We start from the raw sequence: 23,179 nt of genomic DNA, 5'->3' as shown, positions 1-23,179 counted from the left end.
CTTTTGTCATTACGTTACTTAAATTTTTGTTCCCACACTTTGAACAGCCAATCAGAGCATTCACTGATGACTGACACCAATTCATGCTAAATTAGGCAAATTCCCACTGACGTCTGGTGTGGTGTAAAACCCACCAAACACACTAGCCTGACAAATGGTCACTGATAGCCCAACACGGCCAGATGACTGACTGTCAGATTGGCGTTTCTGCTGCTGTAGCTTATCTGTTTCAAGGCCAGATGATGTTTTGTGTGTCCAGAAATGCACTTTTATACATCTCAGTTGTAATGAGTAGTTATTTGCATTACTGCTGCCTTTCTATCAGCTTGAAGCATTTTGCCTAATCTCCTCTGACCTCTAAGCATACACCAACAATATAGTTTTACCCAGAGAACTGCTACTCACTAGATATTTTATGATCTTTGGATCATTTTCTGTAAACCCAAGAAATGGTTGTATGTTTTTTAATACTCAGACCAGCTCTTAAAGGATAGTTCAAACAAAAATAAAAATTCTGTCATCATTTAGTTAAGTTTATGAGTTTCTGTCTCACAAGATATATTCAAAAAGAAAAAAAGATGAAAACCTGGGCAGCACGGTGACGCAGTAGGTAGCACTGTCGCCTCACACAAAAAGGTTGCTGGTTCAAGCCTCAGGTGAATTGGGTAAGCTAAATTGTTCATAGTATATGAATGAAAGTGTATGGGTGTTTCCCAGTGATAGATTGCAGCTGGAAGGGTATCTGCTGCGTAAACATATACGGGTTGGCGGTTCATTCCTCTGTGGCAACCCCTGATTAAAAAAAGAGACTACGCAAAAAAAAAAAAATATGAATGAATAAATGAATCTGAAAACCTGTAACCACTCAGTTCCATAGTAGGAAAAACATATACTATAAAGTCAATAGCTACAGGTTTTCAGCTTTCTTCAAAATATCTTATTATGTATTAAATATCATTAAGGTTTAGAACCATTTGACATTGAGTAAATACCTTGTGTTTCTGCCATGTGAACCAGTTCTGCCAAAATATTGTATGTGGTTTGGCTGCAATACAATGTTTATCAGATATTTAAATAAGAACTATTGATTATACCGCATGTCTTTGGGGGAAACCGGAGTACCTGGAGGAAACCCACACAAACGTGGGGAGAACATGCAAACTCCACACAGAACCACAAAATGACCCAGTCGAGGCTCGAACCAGCAATTATTTTGCTATGAGGCGACAGCACTACCTGCTGCGCAACTGTGTCGCCAGAGCTATTTAATAAAAGTAAAGTTTTCAGATTTACCCTTATAACATTGGCTCAATGAAGCACATTATTATGATACAAGTTTCTTATGTACACCCTGCCACTTTTGCTGTTTGATAAAATGTCAAGATAAAATATATCCCCTCTGCTTCTTTTTACGCATTTTATCCTTTAATTTTATCCCCCATGCTTTTCATTTCTCCTCAAAAAATACATCTGTAACCTTCTTTTCTTACTCAACTATAAACGCAAGTGAGGTCGTCTCATCTGTGATTTCACTCTGTGGATTTACACAGGCGTGAGATGCAGCGGGTTTAGACCGACAGTTGATGTGGGGTTTATGCTGATATCCAGAGTCTGTGCCAGGCTTAACGGCACACTTTCTCTCCTTTTTATGAGGAGGATTTAAGTTTTGCTTCACAGTGCTTAGAGGCTTTAGCGATGTGACTGTACACATCTCACTGCATACTTTCTGCGGGCATAGTAATTGTCTGAAGATTAAACTTGTGGAGTGTTAGGTCTTGCAATGGGAAGGTGATTTATAAATGCAGGTTTCAAAATAAGTGACTTAAAATAAAATGCCTTTGATCCATATAGGGTTAAACTGGGAATATTATACTCCCACACTGATTGGAAAGAGAAGCGCATATTGTAGCAACAATAGCAGCATGTTGTAAATCAAGTATGTTAAAAAATCTATTTGGATGAAACAGAATATTTCTTTTCCAAAAAAAACTTCCGGATCGTGACAAGTTTTTTTCAGTACTAGCTGCAAGATTTCTTTTTCCTGCATGGATCTTGATTATGTAACTGGGTGGAAATCCATTTAGGGCTGCTTTCCCTTAACCAAAACCCAGCCATCACAGTTAATAATGTCTACACTTTTTCCAAACCTAGACCCAACCATCACAGTTATTAACATCTACACCTTCCCTAAACCTTAGCCCAACCATAACAGTTATTAACATCTACACCAGAGGTGTCCAAACTTTTTGGGCCGAGGGCCAGATGCCAAATTTGACACATCTCACAGACACGCATATATATATATATATATATATATATATATATATATATATATATATATATATATATATATATATATATATATATATATATATATACATACAGTTGAAGTCAGAATTGTTAGCCCCCCTAAATTAATAGCCCCCATTTATTTTTTCCCCAATTTCGGTTTAACTGAGAGAAGATTTTTTTCCACACATTTCTAAACATATTAGTTTTAGTAACTCATTTCTAATAACTGATTTATTTTATCTTTGCCATGATGACAGTAAATAATATTTAACTAGATATTTTTCAAGACACTTCTATACAGCTTAAAGTGACATTTAAAGGCTTAACTAGGTTAAGTTAACTAGTCAAGTTAAGGTAATTAGGCAAGTTATTTTATAACAATGGTTTGTTCTGAAGACTTAAGGGGCTAATAATTTTGACCTTAAAATGGTTCATAAAAAATTTAAAACCGCTTTTATTCTAGCCGAAATAAAACAAATAAGTCTTTCTCCAGAAGAAAAAAATATTATCAGACATTCAGTGAAAATGTCCTTGCTCTGTTAAACATCATTTGGGAAATATATATATATAAAAAAAGAAATAAATCAAAGAGGGGCTAATAATTCAGACTTCAACTGTGTGTAGGTAGATATAGATAGATAGATAGATAGATAGATAGATAGATAGATAGATAGATAGATAGATAGATAGATCATAACAAGAACTGCTGCTTAATTTAAGGCATGTAATAGCGACACCCGGTGGTTATTTATTGAATTACGTTCATTTTTGTATAGCGGGCCAGATCCTATTGATATTTATAAAAAGCCTCGCGGGCCGCCACAAAACTGATTGTGGGCCGCAGATGGCTCGCGGGCCGTAGTTTGGAGACCCCTGATCTACACCTTCCCCAAACCTCAACCTAACCATCACAGTTATTAACATCTACACTTTCCCTAAACCAAAACCCAACCATCACAGTTAATAATGTGTACACTTTTTCCAAACCTAGAACCAACCATCACAGTTATTAACATCTACCCCTTCCCCAAACCTAAACTCAACCATCACATTTATTAACATCTAAACTTTTCCCAAACCTAAAACCAACCATCACAGTTATTAATGTTTACTCCTTCCCCAAACCTAAACCCAACCATCACAGTTATTAACATCTACACCTTTCCTAAACCCAAACTCAACCATCACAGTTATTAACATCTACACCTTTCCTAAACCCAAACTCAACCATCACAGTTATTAATGTCTACACCTTTTCTAAACCTAAACTCAACCGTCACAGTTATTAATGTCTACACTTTCCCCAAACCTAAACCCAACCATGACAGTTATTGATGTCTACATTCACCCCAACCCTAAACCCAACCATCATCATTATTAACGATTACACCTTTCCCAACCCTCAGGTCAAACAATCACAGTTATTAACGTCTACCCCTTCCCCAAACCTAAACCCAACCATCATAGTTATTAACGTCTACATCTACCCCAACCTTAAACCAACAATCATCGTTATTAACGTCTACTCCTTTCCCAAACCTAAACCCAACCATCATCGTTATTAACGTCTACTCCTTTCCCAAACCTAAATCCAACCATCACAGTTATTAACGTCAACACCTTCCCCAATTGTAAACCCAACAATCATAGTTATTAAAGTCTATACATACCCCAAACCTAAACCCAACCATCACCGTTTTTATCGCAAAGCCACAAGTTACGGAGGTTTTGATACTTAACACACTTGCCATTGTACTGTTATTTGCAACCACAGGAGCAACGAAAAGTAGGCTACCTGTCATGACAAAACAGATGAAAAAGTCAGTGAGTTGCATGGTGGCGTTGCTAAATGAATATACCCTAGTAGCAAAGAATTCTGGCCCAGATTTGGCAAAAAGCTGGCACAGCAGGCATTTATCCGGCACTGGCATACAGCATGTGGGCCAAACATGGCCCGGGTTTGGCAGAGGTGGCACCGTTTTTAAGGCGGCAAACAAGATTTGGGCCAGATGTAAAACGTAGTATTTGGCCCAGATTTAAAAATTTGATAAGTGGGCCATGTGAGTTTGGCCAGTCTTGACCCAAATTTAAAATACACTAAAATAATTTTTGAGTAAAGAAAAAAAATTCTACCAATCAGGTCACTTTGAGAAAAAGCGTGCCCATAGTGTGCCTAAAGCGCATCACTCCATGGGTTTATCAATTTCATTGCAATCGTGACACACCAACCTATCTGGCCCAGTTCAGGCCCAGTTATGAGTTATTAACTTGGCTGAGACTTGGCCCAGATATGGTCTGTGTTTGGCCCTTGTGTGGAAGCCAGATTTGGTCCAGTCATGTACCGTAATTCACTGCGGCATGTGGGCCAAGCAAAACCTGATTGTGTGGGCCAGAGCTGGGCCAGAGAAATTTTGCTATGTGGGTATGTACAGTAACAATATGTCAAATGAATTAGTTGTGGATAAATTTGGAAATATTTAGGAAAACTTTTGCAAAAAATGTCCTCAGGTAAGTATTCCCGCCATCTTACCAACAACATCTTAATGTGACATCTCACATGGTTCAATGGGATATCGCTAATTCCAAGTTACGCCTCTAACTACTACAAGTTATGCCTCTTCATGTTACGCCCTGTCTTGCAGTCCACAAAAAGTGGGATTAGGCAAAATGAACATGAAGTATACAGTAAATATACAGACCAATATATTATAGGAAAACATAAATATTTAATAAACAAAAAAGTGCAATCTACAGCCAGTCTATCTCTCTTAACTATTTCATATTTTTCTAAAAGCATCAATGTTCGGACTGTGGTAATATTATGTAGCAAATTGCTGATGGGTTTAAAGTAAGCTGCTATTCAGCTTTATTTTATATTTTTGGCTTCAAGGATGGAGTGATGTACAATTCTCAACAAAAAGAGCCCTAAAATTCCCAAAACTGACCTCTCATTCCCATATGAGCTTTAAGGTATAGTTAACATCCAGACTGTCATATTTGGGGATGACAATGCAAATTGAATGGGGGATTGAGAATGTTCAGCAGAGATGCACTAATATGGAACAGGGTGGCATCTGTGTATTTGTGCAACAATGTTCCTGTTCCCCAATGGAGTGCCACCATCTCCTACTATTAGGGACTGTTGTGTATGTTCTTAGCCCTGAAGCAATGGAGACGTCTGTGATGCTGTAGTGTGAGGGGTGTGTGTGCAGTGGCGTATAAAAACAAAGCCCGAAATGCCGAAGGCTTATAGAATTAAAGAGCGGACTACATAAGGGGACGTCTAAAATTGGACTGTTCGTCTTTGTGTACGACACAGTTATGCCATAGTACATGTCCTCACATACAAACTCATGCTGGCTTGCAAACTGTAACCAAGATTGATAATTCTTGCAAAATTACTGAAATGTACTAATGTACTTTAAAAGCACAAAACACAAATGAAAAACTAAATAAATGAATGAATAAATATTACACACTCTAAAAGGTTTTTCACAGTGATGCCATAGAAGAACCCAGAAATTCTCATTTTAGGTATGATTTTAGCCACATTTCAGTAAAAAAAAAAAAAGAATATATATATATATATATATATATATATATATATATATATATATATATCATGTTAAGGACCATCAAGATCAAGATATTGAGAGGCTAATAGCAATAATCCAAACATATTTCAGCAATATTATAGTAAATAACAATAAACAAACTATTTTTTAAAATTCAGATTTGACTTATATGGTGTTTTAGTTAACTACATCTGGGTTATGTATGGTTATTATTTTTTGTAACATTTTGTTCTGTAGCAACTACTGTATTTATTCATAACACATTTGATTTAAAAATGGTCACTCAAGCATATATGGTTACATAATGTAAGACAATACAGTTCTTTAGGACCTTTAAGAATCTGAGGACTATTCATCAAATGTATAAGAAATATGCATGACTTTATTAATATCCAGCCCCCCAAAAAATTACGTAATGCATCAAAAGCTTTTATTCCCCCTCTGGCCTCCCTAAGATAGTTTTGACTTCAAAGATCTAGTCAGAAACACCTAATGAAGATATTAACGTGCACAAAGGACACCACCCTCACTTTTCTAGCCCTCTCTTACAATTAAATCACATTTACTTAATCTCTAAACAGTCTGGTTTGATTTCTCTTTGTGATGTTAAGCCTTGCACCCAGAGAGATGCTTTACCCTGACAAACCCCCTTCATTAACTTCTCCCTTTACTCTTCATCATTATCAAACACGGCTGAAAGTGTCAAGAGGGCACAGAGATGGTAAATGCCGGTTAACAGCATTTCTGAAGCTGTACTGAGCTGAAAATCCGCAGAGAACTACATTTTACTCTTTCAATATAAAATATGCTTGTAACATAAGAATAAATATATTTAGCAACTTTGAAGCTGAAATAAAATATAGTTTTTGAAATTTAAAGTGGATTGAAATGAAACATTTATATACCAAAAGATATTCCAATATGTCTGAAATATGTGTTATTTTTGGGTTAGTTTAAAATACAATCTTATTTCAAGAAAATTGACTATTTTTCAATAAATTGTTGCCAATCTAAAGTATCCATTATTTAAAATAAATTATATATATTATGTATATTTTAAATATAACACACACACACACACACACACACACACACACACACACACACACACACACACACACACACACACACACACACACACACATTATATAACAAACCCAAATTAAAAAGAAATACTTTCCTTAACAACATTAAAGACATGAAAAAATGTTTTACACAGTAATACTTGAAACCAAGTTTGGTTCAACTAATGGTAATCGCATGAAGAATTATCCAGACATACGTTTGAAGCACCATCATACTTTAATAACTTTTTAGGGACTTAATGCACTGAAGGTTATGCTCTTGGCTTTTAATTCAACATTCATTTAAAACATTAAAACACTGCTAACCACTACTAAGAAATGCCCGACTGATTTCAGAATATTTATCGCAGGTTTACCCTAAAACAACAGCTGTCCACATCTCTCAACACACCACTCATGTAAAATGAAATGGGGCTAATGAGTAACGGAACAAACTGGAAAGAAAGAAAGCAACATCTAACATTCGTTGATTACATCAATGTCCTTCCTGTCGTGTCACCCACAGTTTACAAGGAAAAATAGGTCAATCAGGCTGGACATGTGAACTACATCTCAATGGTCAATATAGGGTTGTTACATATAGACTGAATTTAAATAGGTCTCTACTACAGCTCCACCATGTACATCAAATTATAGCATTTCCACATATTGTAATTTATTTTGCTGTATACAGTTGAAGTCAGATTTACTATTTAATATTGCCCTACTGTTAATTTTTTTGTCTTTATATTTTCACCAAGTTCTAAACAGTTTTAATAACTGATTTAATTCATCTTTGCCATCCCTGCTGAAAAATCCAGATTAAACCAGTCTAGGCTGGTTGGCTGGTTTAAGCTGGTTGACAAGCCTGGTTTTAGAGGGGTTTTGGTCATTTCCAGGCTGGTTTCTAGCTATTTCCAGCCTGGTCTTAGCTGGTCAGGCTGGAAAATGACCAGCTAAATCCAGCTAAAATCAGCTTGACCAGCCTGGTTTAAGCTGGGATCCCAGCCTGGCTAGGCTGGTCAAGCTGGTTTTAGCTGGTCATCTCCCAACCTGACCAGCTAAGACCAGGCTGGAAATGGCTGGAAAAAACTTTGCCAATGGCCAAAACGCCTCTAAAACCAGGCTGGTCAACCAGCTAAAACCACCCAACCAGCCTATGCTGGTTTAAGCTGTTTTTTTTCAGTAGGGATAATGACTACATATTTAAGAGATTTTTTTCAAGATGTTATTATGATCAGCATGCTGTTTTTCATTTTTTTTTTAGATCTATATGACTGTAAATGGGCCATGTGCCAGCAGAAATCATTCTAATATGATGAAGAAACAATTCTGATTATTGTCAAAAAACAGAATGGAGGTTTGTTTTTGGCATGGAATTACATAAATAAATGTAGATGTTGCTTTTTATCTCACAGTTCCAACAGTTCACCATTTCAGAAAGTGTCATTTTTAGCAAGTAATTGTTATTTAACTTTTCACATTTCTAATATTTTTCTTTATGAGTTGCAAAAAGACATACTGCTGTTATATATAACATTTCAAGAGTTCACACTTAGCTGATGATTTATAAAAGCTTGTTTGGCATGCTGTCCCGGGAGAGAGCCCCGAGCTCAAGGGATCCTCGAGCCCAGGGCTTCCTCCCGTTGGCAGAGCGAGAGGGGAGCCTGAGCTCGTTGGATCTCAGAACTCCCCGAGTTGCAGTAATTAATTGCTTGGGAAAGCAGCCGCGTATTTATGAAAAAAAAAAAAAAAAAGCAAGAAGTATAGAGCTATATCCGGCTGCTGGATATAAAGTGGAAGGAAAGATATGTTCAAGCAGGAGAAATAAAATAGGTAGGGTTATAAGGGTAAAGAGACTGGAGCTATAAGGGGGCTTGACAATGTAGTAAGATATGGGGGTGGGGGGGTGGGGAGGCCTCCCTTCTAGGGGGGAGAAGAGAGGTAGATAGAGTAGAGTGTAGAAGATAGGATTCTGATAACTCCTGTGGGAGTTGGAGCTCGAAAGGACCCCTGCGGGGGTCATAGCTTGAGGTGAAGTCTAAACAGGAGAGAAAAGGTGATTGGAAGTAGAGTGTAAAAGAGAGGATTCTGGGTAAATCCTGCGGGAGTTGGAGCTCAAAGGTACCCATGCGGGGGTCAGGGCTTTGTGGTTGGGTCTAAAAAGGAGAAGAAAGTGGTTTGAAGCATAGTGTAGAAGAGAGAACTCTGGTAACTCCTGCAGGAGTTGGAGCTCCAAGGGACCCCTGCGGGAGTCAGAGCTTGGGGGTAGAGTCTAAATGGGAGAAGAGAGATAGCAGAGCGTAGAAGAGAGGATTCTGAGTAACTCCTGCAGTTGGAGCTCGAAGCGACCCCTGCGGAGGTCAGAGCTTGGGGGTAGAGTCTAAACAGGAGAAAGGAAGTAGCAGAGTGTAGAAGAGAGGATTCTGGGTAACTCCTGCGGGAGTTGGATCTCGAAAGGACCTCTGCGGGGGTCAGAGTTTAGAGGTGGTGTCTAAAAAAAAGGGGAGAGAGGTAGTTGGAAGTGGAGTGTAGAAGTGAGGACTCTGGGTAACTCCTGCCGGTGTTGGAGCTCAAAGGGGCCCCTGCAGGGGTCAGAGCTTAGGGGTTGAGTCTAAACAGTAGAAAGGAAGTAGCAGAGTGTAGAAGAGAGGATTCTGGGTAACTCCTGCAGGAGTTGGAGCTCGAAGGGACCCCTGCGGGGGTCAGAGCTTAGAGGTGGTGTCTAAAAAGAGAAGAGAGGTAGTTTGAAGTATAGTGTAGAAGAGAGGTCTCTGGGTAACTCCTGCAGGAGTTGGAGCTCGATGGGGCTCCTGCGGGGTCAGAGCTTGGGAGTAGAGTCTAAACAGGAGGAGAGGGATCATTAGAGGTAGACTGTAGAAGAGTATAGTTGGGAGTAGCGTGTAAAGGAGAGAAAAGGAACAAGAGGCTGAAAGGTAGGGTTATAAGAACTGAAAGTTTAGAAAGCTGGAAGTAGGGAACAAGTACAAATATTATACACACGCACAAACACATGCACATACACAAAAAGCATATGAATACAAACATTAAGATCTGTAAATAACTATGGATGACTCCTGCAGAAGTTACTATTCGCAACGGCACTTGCAGGAGTCAGTTGGACAATATGTAAGAGTGTCAAGGAGAGGACAAAGGACTTCTGCGGGGGGATGATTTGGATGACTTTTGCGAGAGTCGAGGCTCAGTTAGACACCTGCGGGCGTCGGAGCCGGGTGTGAGGGGGCTTGGGGTTTGGTTAAAGCCTGTTGGGTTTCCTTAAGGTGGTATTTGCTGAGGCGAATGTAAGATTTGAAAGCTTCAGAAGACCAGCGACCGAGGGTCTGGATCTGCTGGTGGGAGAGCCCATTAGAGGCTGCTGTAGTGGCCGCGCCAATCCTAAATGAGTGGCTGGTAAAGGGCTCTGGGGGAAGAGGCGAGAGGCGAAGAACTTCAAGATGTTTTCGAAACCAGAACTGAATTACTGGACGGTTAGCTTCATCAGCAAAAAGCGGGGCTAGAGGGTTAGCCTCTTGGGATCTTCTTAGATTTAGGTAGGCTAGGAGGGTTTGGAAAGGGCGGGTGGGTGAAGGTAGGTTAAAAATAAGAATAAAGTGTCCTTTATGGGATTGATCTGTTTTGCTTTGTTTGATAAGAAAAGAAATGGTTTCCTTATCTTGCAAAGCTAGATCTGAGACAGTGGGGTGGAGTAAAGGGTTAAATCTGAATGTCACTGTTAATTCAGAGCATCTGAGGAACCCCAAAAAAAGCTAGGTTGAACATTGCATCTAAGGTGCGGGCTTTATGGGAAGAAATGTAACCTTTACGGAGGGTATAGATGCACGAGGTAAGGATTTTGAGTGTAATGGGTTGTCTAGCATCGGGGGTGGTGAGGTGGGTTTTCTGAATGCCTTTGATAAGGAGGAAGGTTTGCGAATTCGTAACAGGATCGGAAAGGGACCCGTGGATCAACTTATGAAAGAATTAAATCCCACTGAGATAGCTCTTTATTGAACTGGCTTGTAAGTGGCAGGAAAAGAGATAGGGAAGTTTGATGGAGATTATGAAGTGGGTGGTTTATGGCAATATCGTTTCTGAATAGGGAGGGACAGCCTTTGGGTGAGGGTCTGCCTTCGGGGCCAGTTGCCAGAATTTCTAAAAAGAGAAACGAGAGAGAGAGAGTCAGCAATTTGGTTTTTGCAACCAGGTACATATTTAGCAATCATGATAAAATGTTTTTCAGCAGATATCCAAATATGGCATCTTAGAAATGGCATAGGTGATTGGAAGTGGGAACGCCCGTTGTTAATACAGTGCGCTGTAGCTTTGTTGTCGCAGTGAACCAGAATGCTAGATGTATACCATTCGTCCCCCCATGGCTGCTGCAACAATAGGATAGAGCTCGAAGAGGGCTGAAGAACATTAATCTTTTGTGATGGAATTCTATTGGGGTGGCCATGTTGGGGCAAACCAGTGTCCTTTATAATAGCCACCAAAACCGATTGAGAGTACAGCGTCTGTGTATAAGTTAATGTCAGTAGGGGATGCTATCAAGTCGCTGAAGAAAAAGGAACAGCCGTTCCATTGCTAAAGGAAAGAGATCCATAAGCAGAGTTCATCGCGACTGGGTTTAAAAGGAATTTTTTTTCCTTCTAAACCATGAACTGTGGTGGATAGTTGAAGGAGGTGGGAAATGAAAGGGTGGCTTTGTGGAATAATGCGCATAGTGAAATTTAGATGGCCGAGAATTGAAAGGAGTTCTCGTTTTGTGCACGTCTGTTTTTCAAGGAAAATTTGGGATAGAGAAATAATCCGGTCAATTTTCTCTTTAGTAAGGTATGCTTGGAATTTATGCGAGTCTAGATTAATGCCCAGAAATTCGATTGAAGTACTGGGTCCAGAAGTTTTTTCTTCTACATGAGGAATTCCGAGATTAGCGAAAACCTGCTGGATGATCGCTAGGTGTTTGGCTGGAGGAGTTGACGGGGGAGAAATAATAAGAAAATCATCTAGAAGGTGAATGAGGTATGGGATTCCGTAATTATTAGACAGAATCCAGCATAAAGCTTCTGACATCATGTCAAATATTTTTGGCTGCTTTTGCATCCGAAAGTTAGTCGGACTGCAAAATAGAATTGATTGCCCCAATAAATGCCAAAAAGGTGCCAGAAGTCTGGATGGATTGGCATTATTTTAAAGGCAGAGGAAATGTCTACTTTGGCTAGCCAGGCGTTACGACCGGCTATATTCATGAGAGAGAGATCGCTTGATCAATGTCGTGATAATTAAGCGAATATTTGTCCAATAGGATAGTGCTGTTAATGCTAGGAAAAGAGGAATTGTGTGGGGACAAAAGGTCGACTATAAGGTGTTTTTTGCCAGAAAAGTTTTCGAGTAGCGACACCAATGGGGCTAATGCGTGAGATATTAAATGGAGAAGCCTAAATGGTCCAATCATGAAGTTGTTGTCGAATACTTTTTTAATAAGATAATCGACGGTTTTAGGTTCGGAGGTCACAGACTGCAGGTTAGGACAGAAAAGTGAAGAATGGAATGTATCCTTTGTGAAGCGGATGTGGAGTGTAATAGGTTGGATGAGGGTCAGCTTCTGGAGCCGGCCGTCATGATCTTTGAAATAGAAAAACAAAGAGAATCAGAAATTAAATCTTTACAAAATAATACAAGTATGGCAGACATGAAAATTGTTTTAGTTGATATCCATGCGAGGCTTCTTAATAAGGGCCTGGGCGGCTGTAAATGAAAATGAATGGTCTAATAGCTTCGTTGACACAATGTGCAAGGATGGTAGAGGTGGGCGTTCATCCCCCCACGGTATGGCAGATGGTTGGAGAGCTGAGGATATAGCTTGTCTGGTGGTCCTGGAAAACTGGTACCTCTTGAAGACTGAGCATGTGAAGTGATAGTGAAGTTGAGTTTAAACTTCTATTTATAACAGTCAAGTGGGAAGTTTGATTCTTTGTCGTTGTCGCATCCGACTGTCTTGCTATATAATCTTATATATGACACTTTGTATATCAACACATGAGTCACTGGCGTATTAAAATTGGACTTCTATGCTTGATGGCATAATGTTTTTCAATAGCTGGCTAATATTTACTGGTTGGGTAATAATCTTTTCAGAAGTCAAATGGCTATATATATATATATATATATATATATATATATATATATATATATATATATATATATATATATATTTTTTTTTTTTTAATTATTTTTTTCCCAATTGCCAACACAAAATTTTATAAGACTTAAAAGCGATGTCACCACTTAGTAAAACTGTATATGGACTGTTAGTAATTGGCTTTACTTTAAGCCATGAATAACATTTTGTTGTAATCTTAACTAGACTAAATTCACAAGTGTGTCTGGCTTATTCATTCATAAGGTCTTTGAAACAGTCAAGAGAGTGGGTGGGACCATCTCCAGTTTTTTGAGCTCATTAGATGGTGATGCTTCTCTTTACAGCTATTGGCTTAAAGGAGTTTCAGTCAGGTCATGTAAAAGGTGCAAAAGCCCAGTGGCCATTTTGTTGATTGAATTCAACAGTGTTTATGGCTGGAGCTGCTGCTCTGCTGAACACATTCCAGCAAACAATCTGTTAAATGATGGATCGCATGTGTACTGCTAAGAGAAGGTGAGGGTTCAGTTTTATTGCATAGCTTTGGAGTTTTGGCTGATACCTTGCTGGGAAATAAGGTTGAAGACACAGCAGATGCATTGTGGAGGCACTTTGAAGTGGAAGGTTTTGGTGTAGTTGTTTAAGCTGTTGATGAAATTGTTGGAGTTGTAGTTGTTTGAAATGGTAGTAATAGTAGTTGTTGCTGTAGCTTGTAGATTGAAGCTTGTAGATTGAAGTTTGTAGATTGTATATTGTAGATTTTAGCTTGAGATTAATGCTTGTAGATTGAAGTTTGTAGATTAAAGCTTGTAGATTAAAGCTCGTAGCTTGTAGCTTTTGTAGCGTTTGTACCATTTGTAGCTTTTGTAGTTGATGAGCGGAGCAGAGCGTTCTTCCAAACTAAGATCCTTGTAGATTGTAGCTGCTTTGGTTGTCCATGCTGGTTTAAAGTTGGTTCTTCAACGGAGCTAGCTATGGTGAAGCTGCTACTTCCAAACAAAGATAAAATGAGCTGGAAACTGTGGTTATTTATAGTAGCTTAGGGCTCATATGATTGGAAGATAGTGATTAGCAAATACGGGACCGGCCGTGATAAATCATAAGCATGTGATCCTCTCGAAATTAGTTTATGAATAAACCTCACTCATGCAGTGTTAAAATTCTTGATTCTGATTGACATTTTTCCTAAAGCATTAGTCTATATAATCAATATGCTGTCCCTTTCAATTTTAATTCATTCATTTAAACACACTAAAACAATTCATTCTAGAGAAACACTGAAAAAAATCTTGCTGTCTTAATTTTTTTATTTGAAGCAAATTAACTGTTCTAGTCATCTCAACTTACATCAATCAAACTGACTAAATATATGAAGTTAACCTAAAAATAACTTAACGTTAAATAAAGTTGAAACCTGATTATCTTTAAATAATACATTAAAGCAACATACAATTGTTGTCTTGACCTTTGTCATTACATTTTATTACAGTAACGTACTTATAAAAATGAAAAATAAGAACAAACCCTGAGTGCTGGGTTAAACATTGGGTTAAACCAATAAATAACCTATCTATTGGGTTAGTCTATATTTTACCTAACTCTGTTGAAACAACTCATTATTATCAACATACATATTTAAATAAACTTATGAAACATTATTGTTCCTCTCTCTCTGTTTTCAAAATATTCTTCTACTTTTTTTCAGAGCAGTACCATCTAAACAACGCTGGCTTTTCTTTTGGTGCACTGGCTGGACTCTCTCATCCTCAAAGCAACCTCAGCATACCAGGCCTTGCACTCAACAAATACAACTCTCTGAAAGCAGTTGGTAAGAGCACTGACATGATACTATGCACAAGACCAAAAAAAAAAAAAAAAAATTCACAGATGTTGAATTATTTCATGCTCTGCCGGACAGCCTAAACAACAGTCCCTAAATGTGACTGACAGAATCAGGGAAGCCCTCTGGTCTGAAAGGACAAAGTCAGAACACCACAAGGTTACTCTGTGTCACCTCTGCTACTCAATTTAACATCCCACTGCTGCTGGCTACACAGTTGGACTGAAAACATTCAACTGTTTAGTCAGATTTACACACAGAATCAACACAGCACAAAAGGTGTTGGTCATCTTCTGCAACACTCACTGGATTCTTACTTTCAACAGGTATAATTTCTTACATTCTTGCTTACATTACATCTTCATTCAGACTGATGCTCTCTATCAACATCATTCTAGATGCAGAATATTTATCTTTGAAGGGCAAACAGTAGTGACCTTCAAACACAAAATAATATTGCAATAAATCTATTTTTTTTAAATGTACCACATTTGCAATTCATACATGCATTTATATTCAATTATTTGTCACATGCTTTTATCCAGAGTGACTTACAAATGCCCTCCCACTTCCAAAGAAGCAATCAAAGCAAAGAAAGAACAACTATTTGTAAATAAGAGTATGAAGGAAGATAGAACAGAAAGTTTTTTGTTAGAAAGTCCGATTTAGGGGTTTTTAAAAATAAAATGAATAAAAAAGAGATTGCTAGTGTTGAAAGATCAATGCTATTTTTTTATATAAATGTATGAAAAGTAGAACAGATAAGCGTGTTAGCATAGTAAAGTCGGAGAAAGTTTTTCTTTTTATATTATAAATGAAGTAGAAAATTTTATAGTTAGAAACAGAAGGTTATTTTGACAAAAAGATTAATGTTTAGCTGATTATTGTGGAATCTGAATGTAATGGTGCGTAAATGATGATAGAATTTCCATTTTTGGGGGAACTAACGTCCTGGTTATATGCATAACCCACGTTCCCCAAATAGGGAACGGAGACGTGTGTCTGTATTAAACAGACTTTAGGAGTGTTTTAGACGACCAATAACTTCTGAAGATATGAAAACGAGTCAATGAAATGTTAATTGAATTGGGAGGGCTTAGCTCCACAGCTGAAACTAATGAACCAATTGACACTTCGCTAAGCCACACCCAAAAACCGACACCCACCAATGGTGGCTTAGCAACTGTAGCTACGCGCAAGGACTCTGTCAAGCTTTCGAGCGAGTGCATATGGATTGTGCAAATCTGATATCCGGTATCCTTAAAGTTTGGACGGGATGGTGGAATTTTTTACCTTTAAAAAAATAAAAACCCAAGAGGAGAAATGCCAACGTGGATCAAGCTGTGTGAGGGGCCCTAAAGGAGCAGAGCTAAGCTGGTTTTGTTTTTATATTCCTGACACATTGAGTGATAGACAGACGGCAATAACTCACACACCTCTAACCCTAAACAGATTTAAACTGTGTTTTCTACAAAAACACAAAGCAGGTTATGTTTCACAGCAGTCTTATTCCCTTTTTTTCGCTCGACATTATGAGTAATGCTCCTTTTAAGCCTTCGCCATAACATTAGTAACTTAGTCATACTAATAGCAAATCATAATAACATAATGACATGAGTTATTGATCTGGAAATTATCAATCTGCGAATCTGTTGCTAACTTTACTGAACTTCATATTTCCATCTATTTCAAGCTACGGATATTTGAAACTACAAATCAACAGAACAAAACCGAGATATGATCACAAACTGAGCAGCTGCGATCAATATACTTTACCAAAAGCTGTTTTTCAGTCATTTTTGAAGATTACACAAGCATACTGACAGTTATAGGTAACTTACTGTACATTGTTAGGGGTCAATGATGCTAATATTCGGCACAAATCCACCAGTTTTCCTTTCTGGCTGTTCTTTCTATGACTGAACTATGTAAAAGCACTGTCATGCATGTTTCCTCGTCGGTTAGTAACGCTATATTTTATTGCACAACAATTAATCTATCAGGCTTTTTGGCTAAAAATAGACAAATCTGACACCTCCGCACACACATTGAAAAAGACGTGCCAGGCACGAAAGATTGACAGGCGTAGCAACAGTAACTAGGAAAGGCGGGGCTTAGCGAAGGGTCCATTAGGGCTATATCAGTCGGCTGAAGGGAAACTTACTAGTAAAGCAGAAAAAGCTCACGCATTTCCGGTTTAGGGAGCCTGGAGCAGCAAACGTTTGTGACACCGAGATTAATTCCCCCCGATTGATTGCAGGTTCACCACATGATTTCTAATTGGGGTGGTAGAAACCTGAAATAACTCCAATGCGATTAGCAGAGCTGTCTTTATTGACAGAATTTTAAGAGATACCGAATCGAGTGGCTCGAACGGATCTCTCTGCAGACCCGCTCGGACTATAGAGAGATCCCAAAAGGGCATGAGAGGGGGGTGGGACGGATTTAACCTTGCGCGCCTCTGAGGAATTGAAAGATTAGATCATGCTTCCCGAGCGTGTTGCCATCCACTGCGTCATTATGAGCGGAGATCGCAGTCATGTAAATCTTAAGTGTGGAGGGAGACAGCTCAGCTTATCCTGAAGGAAGGATAACACAATGCTAATCTGGCAAGTTCGGGGGTCTTCTCGGCGAGAAGCGCACCACTCAGAGAATAGACTCCACTTCAGGGCATAGGCAAGCATCGTAGAGGGTGCTCTAGCCTTAGTAATGGTGTTAAGTACCGCGGGCGGTAAGTCACCTCAGTCTTCCGCGCTCCTTTTATGGACCACACGTGGAGGTTCCAGAGATCTAGGTGTGGGTGCCAGATGGTGTCCCGTCCCTGAGAGAGGAAGTCCTCCCTTAGGGGAATGAGCCAAGGAGGGGTCGCCACGAGGAGTGTGAGCTCCGAAACCCAGGTCCGGTTAGGCCAGAGGGGAAAAACAAACAAGACCTGTTCTTCGTCCTCCCTGACTTTGCACAAAGTTTGTGCGATTAGGCTCACTGGGGGAAACGCATATTTACGCATACCCGATGGCCAGCTGTGAGCCAGTGCATCTGTGCCAAGGGGGGGCCTCGGTCAGGGAATAAAACAGTTGGCAATGTGTGTTCTTGATGGAAGCAAACCTTCGATCTGGGCTTCCCCAAAGCGCGCCCATATCAGCTAGACTGAATCGGGGTGGAGTCTCCACTCCCCTCAGGACACTAGCTGCCGTGAGAGTGCATCGGCTGCTTAGTTGAGCTTGCCCATAATGTGGATGGCACGCAGCAATTTCAGCCACGTGGGACTCCAAAGGAGCAGACGGCGAGCGAGCTAAGACATGCGGTGGGAGCTTATACCGCCCATACGGTTGATATAAGCCATTGTCGCCATGCTGTCTGTCCTGACCAGCACGTGTTTCTGCTCCAACACTGGTAAAAAGTGGGGGAGAGCCAAGTATACTTCCAACAGCTCCAGGCAGTTGATATGCCAATGCAGGCGGGGTCCAGACCACGAACCTGCGGCTGCATGCTCGTTGCACACGGCCCCCCATTCTGTGCTGGAGGAATCTGTCATTACAACATGCCTGGATACTAGCCCTAGGGGCACTTCGGCTCGTAGAAAAGCCAGAACCATCCAGGGGCTGATGGTGCAGAGACACAGTGGAGTGATGCACACCTGGTGCGTACCCGCAGCGCCATGTCCGTCTGGGGACTCGATCGCGAAGCCAACGCTGAAGTGGTCTCATATGAAGCAAACCGAGTGGAGTAGCCGCGGCTGTGGATGCCATATGCCCCAGGAGCCTCTGAAAACATTTCAGTGGGACCACTATCTTCCTGTGGAGCTCGTTTACACAGAAAAGCATCAGCCTGCCGCGCTCTTCGGAGAGCTGCGCAACCATAGGGACTGAATCCAGCTCCAGTTCAAGATAAGAGATCCTCTGCACAGGGCAAAGTTTGCTCTTTTCTTGGTTGACCAGAAACCCGAACTGGTTGGGGTGCTGAAGCACTTTGTCTCTGTGCATAATCAGCTGATCGCGAGACGAGGCTAGAATGAGCCAGTCGTCGAGATAGTTGAGTATGTGGATGCCCGCGAGCTGCAGTGGCGCTAGGGCACCCTCCGCAGCTTGGTGAAAACCTGCAGAGACAGAGAGAGCCCCAAGAGGAGGACTTCGTATTGCCATGCTCATCCTTCGAACGTGAACCGGAGGAAAGAGCAGTGGAGTGGAAGAATGGAGACGTGAAAATGTGCGTCCTTCAGGTCTATGGCTGCAAACCAATCCTGTGGACGGACACTCTGAATCAAGCGTTTCTCCGTAAACATTCTGAAAGGCATTTTGTGTAAATGACAGTTCAGTCTGAGCAGATCAAGGATTGGCCTTAACCCCCAGCTCTTTTTGGGCACGATAAAATACGGGCTGTAAAACCCGGACCTCATCTTGGCTGGAGGGACCTGCTGGATTGCATCCTTCGCCAGGGGGACAGCAATCTCCTCTCGCAAGACAGGGGCGCTCTCTGGGATAACCCTTGTGTAAAGGACACCCGTGAACTTGGGAGGGCGAATAGTGAATTGTATCGCATAGCTGAGTCTGATCGTCCGTAAGAGCCACCTCGACACACTGGGCAGCGCTAACCAAGCCGACAGAGTGCGCGCTAATGGCACCATTGGAGCGATCGCTGACGTGCCAGCGGAGAGGCAGCTTGGGACGGGAGTGCTCATCCCAGGAAGCAGTGCGTCCCAAGGAAGAGCTGAAAATAAGAGAATCTCTCTTACCTTCCTCCCTGGATCCCGCGGTGAGGCCGGAGTGAGAGAAAGGAGTCCGTTCTGCTACACTCTGAGGGCCTGAGGCAAAATGTCCCAGCACTGTGAGCTGGAAGGTTATTATAGTTAACGAAAATGCACAAAAAAACGAAAAACTAAAATGTAAAGTAATTGTCATTAACTAAAATAAAAATAAGTTTTTTTAAAAACTAGAACTAACTGAAAGTGTATTGTGTACTGAAACTAGCTAAAATTATAGCAAAAACCTCTTTCATTTTCGTAACTGTATGTAATGCATAATCCTACTGTAAGCCTTTTAGAAGTAAATATAATCCGCGCTGTGGGTGTTTTTGTTTGACCCTTTCGCACCTCAGTCTCCTGCTGCCAATGGCCAGATCGAGCCGGTTCTTTTCTAGTCATCTTCGCTGTTTCTCCCGCAACAAAAACAACGAATGGACATGACAGCAGCACGGTGAAAGCATCAAATACAGAGACTTAAAACTATTTCTTTAACACATTTGTGCCCGATAATGGGTTTTATTTCTGTATCGCGATCGCGAACGAATCTTTTTAACCGGACCTTCTAAGTAAACCGGTTGAACTAGTTCACCAAATCGAACTGAATCATTTGAAACAAATCGTGTCTCCAGTAAGCACTAATCCACCAACTACTTACTTTATAACAAGCCTAATACCCCCTCTGACTCTAAATAATCCAATATATACTTTCATGCATTTATTAGAACAGTAACGTTACATTGAGAAGCAGTGAACCAATAACACATGCGTGATTCAGTGAACCAAACACAAAGTCCAGTCTGCTTTGTGACTAAACTGAACTGGAACAACTGCAGCGTGGGTAAACCAAGGGCTTAAATGAGAGGATCTGGTGAAAAACGTAAGTTTATTTCATAACAGACAATCGTAATAGAATTTAAATAAGTGAATCATGATTCAGTGGGTTGCAAATCTTTACTGTAAGACATTTTTCAGATCATGGTGATGTTTTAACTGACTGAAATTGCTATTGCTGACTACATAATGTTGAGTTCTAACATCAGCGTTAAAAATCTGAATTTCCCATCTAATTGTCCGGATTAATAATTCAGAAGCCCCTGGGCACAATGTCTTTTAGGTCCCCTATAGCCGCACCCCATAGTTGAATTAAAAAATAAGATAAATAAAATATTTGTTAAATAAAATTAATCTATAATATATTGCCCACATTTTTAAAATAAATGATATACAGTACATATTTCTAGTCTACAAAGATTTAACTTATTTTTAAAGCATTTAAAGCACACTTTGAAAAAAAAAATACTAATACAACTTTAGGGGATGTTTTTTGGATAGTATATTTTCCGACAATGTTAACTGCAAACTTCTACTGCTGTAAAAACTTCCAGGAATTGAGTAAAGGGCACTTCACACATGAAGATAACTATAACACCTCATCTATACCAGATGCAACCATTGTATCACTTCACATACTTACTGTTGTATTTCTAAACTGTGCATTTCAGACACAGCAACTTGGCTGCATTTGCATTACCTTTTACATAGACCAAACTTGAATTGAAAATACACCAACAGAAATGTCAATATTGGAACAACTCCCATATATTGTAAAATAGATAAAAAAGTACATAAGGGTCAAATGCTCATATGTTTATTTGGACGTGATGCAGAGGTCATTGCACAACTGAAAAAGATTGATCTATTGTATTGTAATGTGTATTTACATAGCACATTTATCGTGTATGGCCGTACATCCAAAGTACTTCAAAATCTTTAGAGGGTGCCTCTACACATCACCACCAGTGCACAGCATCCACTTGGATGATGTGAAGGCAGCCACAGAACACTGGCATCAGTGCTCTCACCACACACCAGCTACTGTATATAGTGGAGGAACAGTAATAGCCAATTCAGTGAATGGGGATAATTGGGAGGCTATGATCAGTAAGGGCTGATAAAGGGATTTTTGCCAGGACACCGGGGTTACACCCCTACTCTTTACAAGAAGTGCCATGGGATTTTTAATGACCTCAGACAGTCAGGACCTCGGTTTAACGTCTCATTCGAAAGAAGGCCCTCACTGACAGTACGGTGTCTCCACTTCACTGGGGCGTCAGGACTCACACAGAGCACAGGTTGAGCACCCTCTGCTGGCCACTCTAGCACCACTTTCAACAGCAACCTAGTTTTTCCTATGTGGTACTGACCAGGCAGTGAAAATACATAAATTTACCTTGTCTTCATGATTTTTTAAATTACTAATTGTGAGAGGAATCTAATATATAAAACTTTTAGAAAACATTGCAGTTTTGTGGCAAATCTGTAATGTGAAGCACGCTACTGACAGGATAACTCATTCGTTCATTTTCCTTTGGCTTAGTCCCTTATTTATCAGGGGTTGCCACTGTGGAATGAACCGCCATCTATTCCAGCATATTCAATTCACCTGTACCACATGTCTTTGAACAGTGGGGTAAAGCCCCATTCAATTGCCATTCAATTGACAAAAACAGGCTGTGCTTAAATCCTCAAACTCCAGTTACTGTTCTTGTTCACTCAAGCTGGCGATTGGTTAAAAAACAGCAAAACAATAAACAGCCCTACTTGTATTTTGCCAAAGAATTACTTATTTTAAAATGTGAGCCGTGGCCCTGAGAGGTGCTTTTGTTGTCCTTTTACTTTCAGGCAGAAGCATTAGCCTGCCCTACATACTGGGAACACGTTAAGCCAATAGTGTCTAGATCACAATGATTCAGTGGCATAATGACGCACACACTATTAGCTACCTTCACATACGGATGCATCTGTATCTGAAAATTACCACACAAAGATCTGATGCCAGGATGGTCTGCAATGAACTCTGCGTAATGAGGATGATGATGATGATTATGACGATGATGATGATGATGCACACTGACATTGCAGCCTATGGAAGAAACTCGAAGATTTTCAGATGTCATCTACTTGAATCACCTTGTAGCAAAAAGAAAGTAATGACTGAGAAAAAAGGCTTGGCATATAACTTGATGACAATGTTAGTTGAAAGAATGCCATCAGACATCAGTTTTACAAATTTGATACTGGATTTGACCTAAAGATTTCTTTTTCATGTGAGTGATTCAGGCTTGTAAGCCAATTTACAAAATGTCCCCTGACATATGCACATATACTGCACACCTTCTATAACATACTTCTATACAAGAACAAGCAGAACAAGTGCAGCTTGCAGACATTAATGTGGTGAGACAGAGCTAGCAGCTCACAAAATAAAATACCGTGAGAAGAGAGATAACTCGCGTCCGAGACATGACCTTTAAACATTTCAGCCAACATAAAGTCAGTGTTTAATAAAATGGACAAGCTCTCAGCAGACATCTCAACAGGAATATACACACTGCTGCTTTATGTGCTTCATCAAAACATGACTGAAATTCGATACAAGTAGCTCATGGGTGCAGTAGACAAATTTAAGATAATGCACGTTACATTCCATTTATTAGAAAATAATGTCAAAAAAAAGGAGTCAATTTA

At 40.0% G+C, this 23,179-nt stretch overlaps 1 protein-coding gene across 2 annotated transcripts in view; it reads left to right on the top strand.

Moving 5' to 3' along the window:
• Positions 1 to 23,179, top strand: part of shisa8b (shisa family member 8b) — a 72,549-nt gene that overhangs the window by 44,361 nt on the left and 5,009 nt on the right. For both annotated transcript variants that reach the window (XM_021472515.3, XM_073918397.1), the window contains exon 4: positions 14,776 to 14,898. In XM_021472515.3, the coding sequence (XP_021328190.1) occupies positions 14,776 to 14,898 (123 nt within the window). The remainder of the gene's footprint in view (positions 1 to 14,775; positions 14,899 to 23,179) is intronic.

The sequence above is a fragment of the Danio rerio genome, chromosome 12 (assembly GCF_049306965.1).
Source record: "Danio rerio strain Tuebingen ecotype United States chromosome 12, GRCz12tu, whole genome shotgun sequence".
Lineage (NCBI taxonomy): Eukaryota > Metazoa > Chordata > Actinopteri > Cypriniformes > Danionidae > Danio > Danio rerio.
The sequence above is the reverse complement of the archived record's forward strand: the minus strand, read 5'-3'. Positions and strand labels throughout refer to the sequence as shown.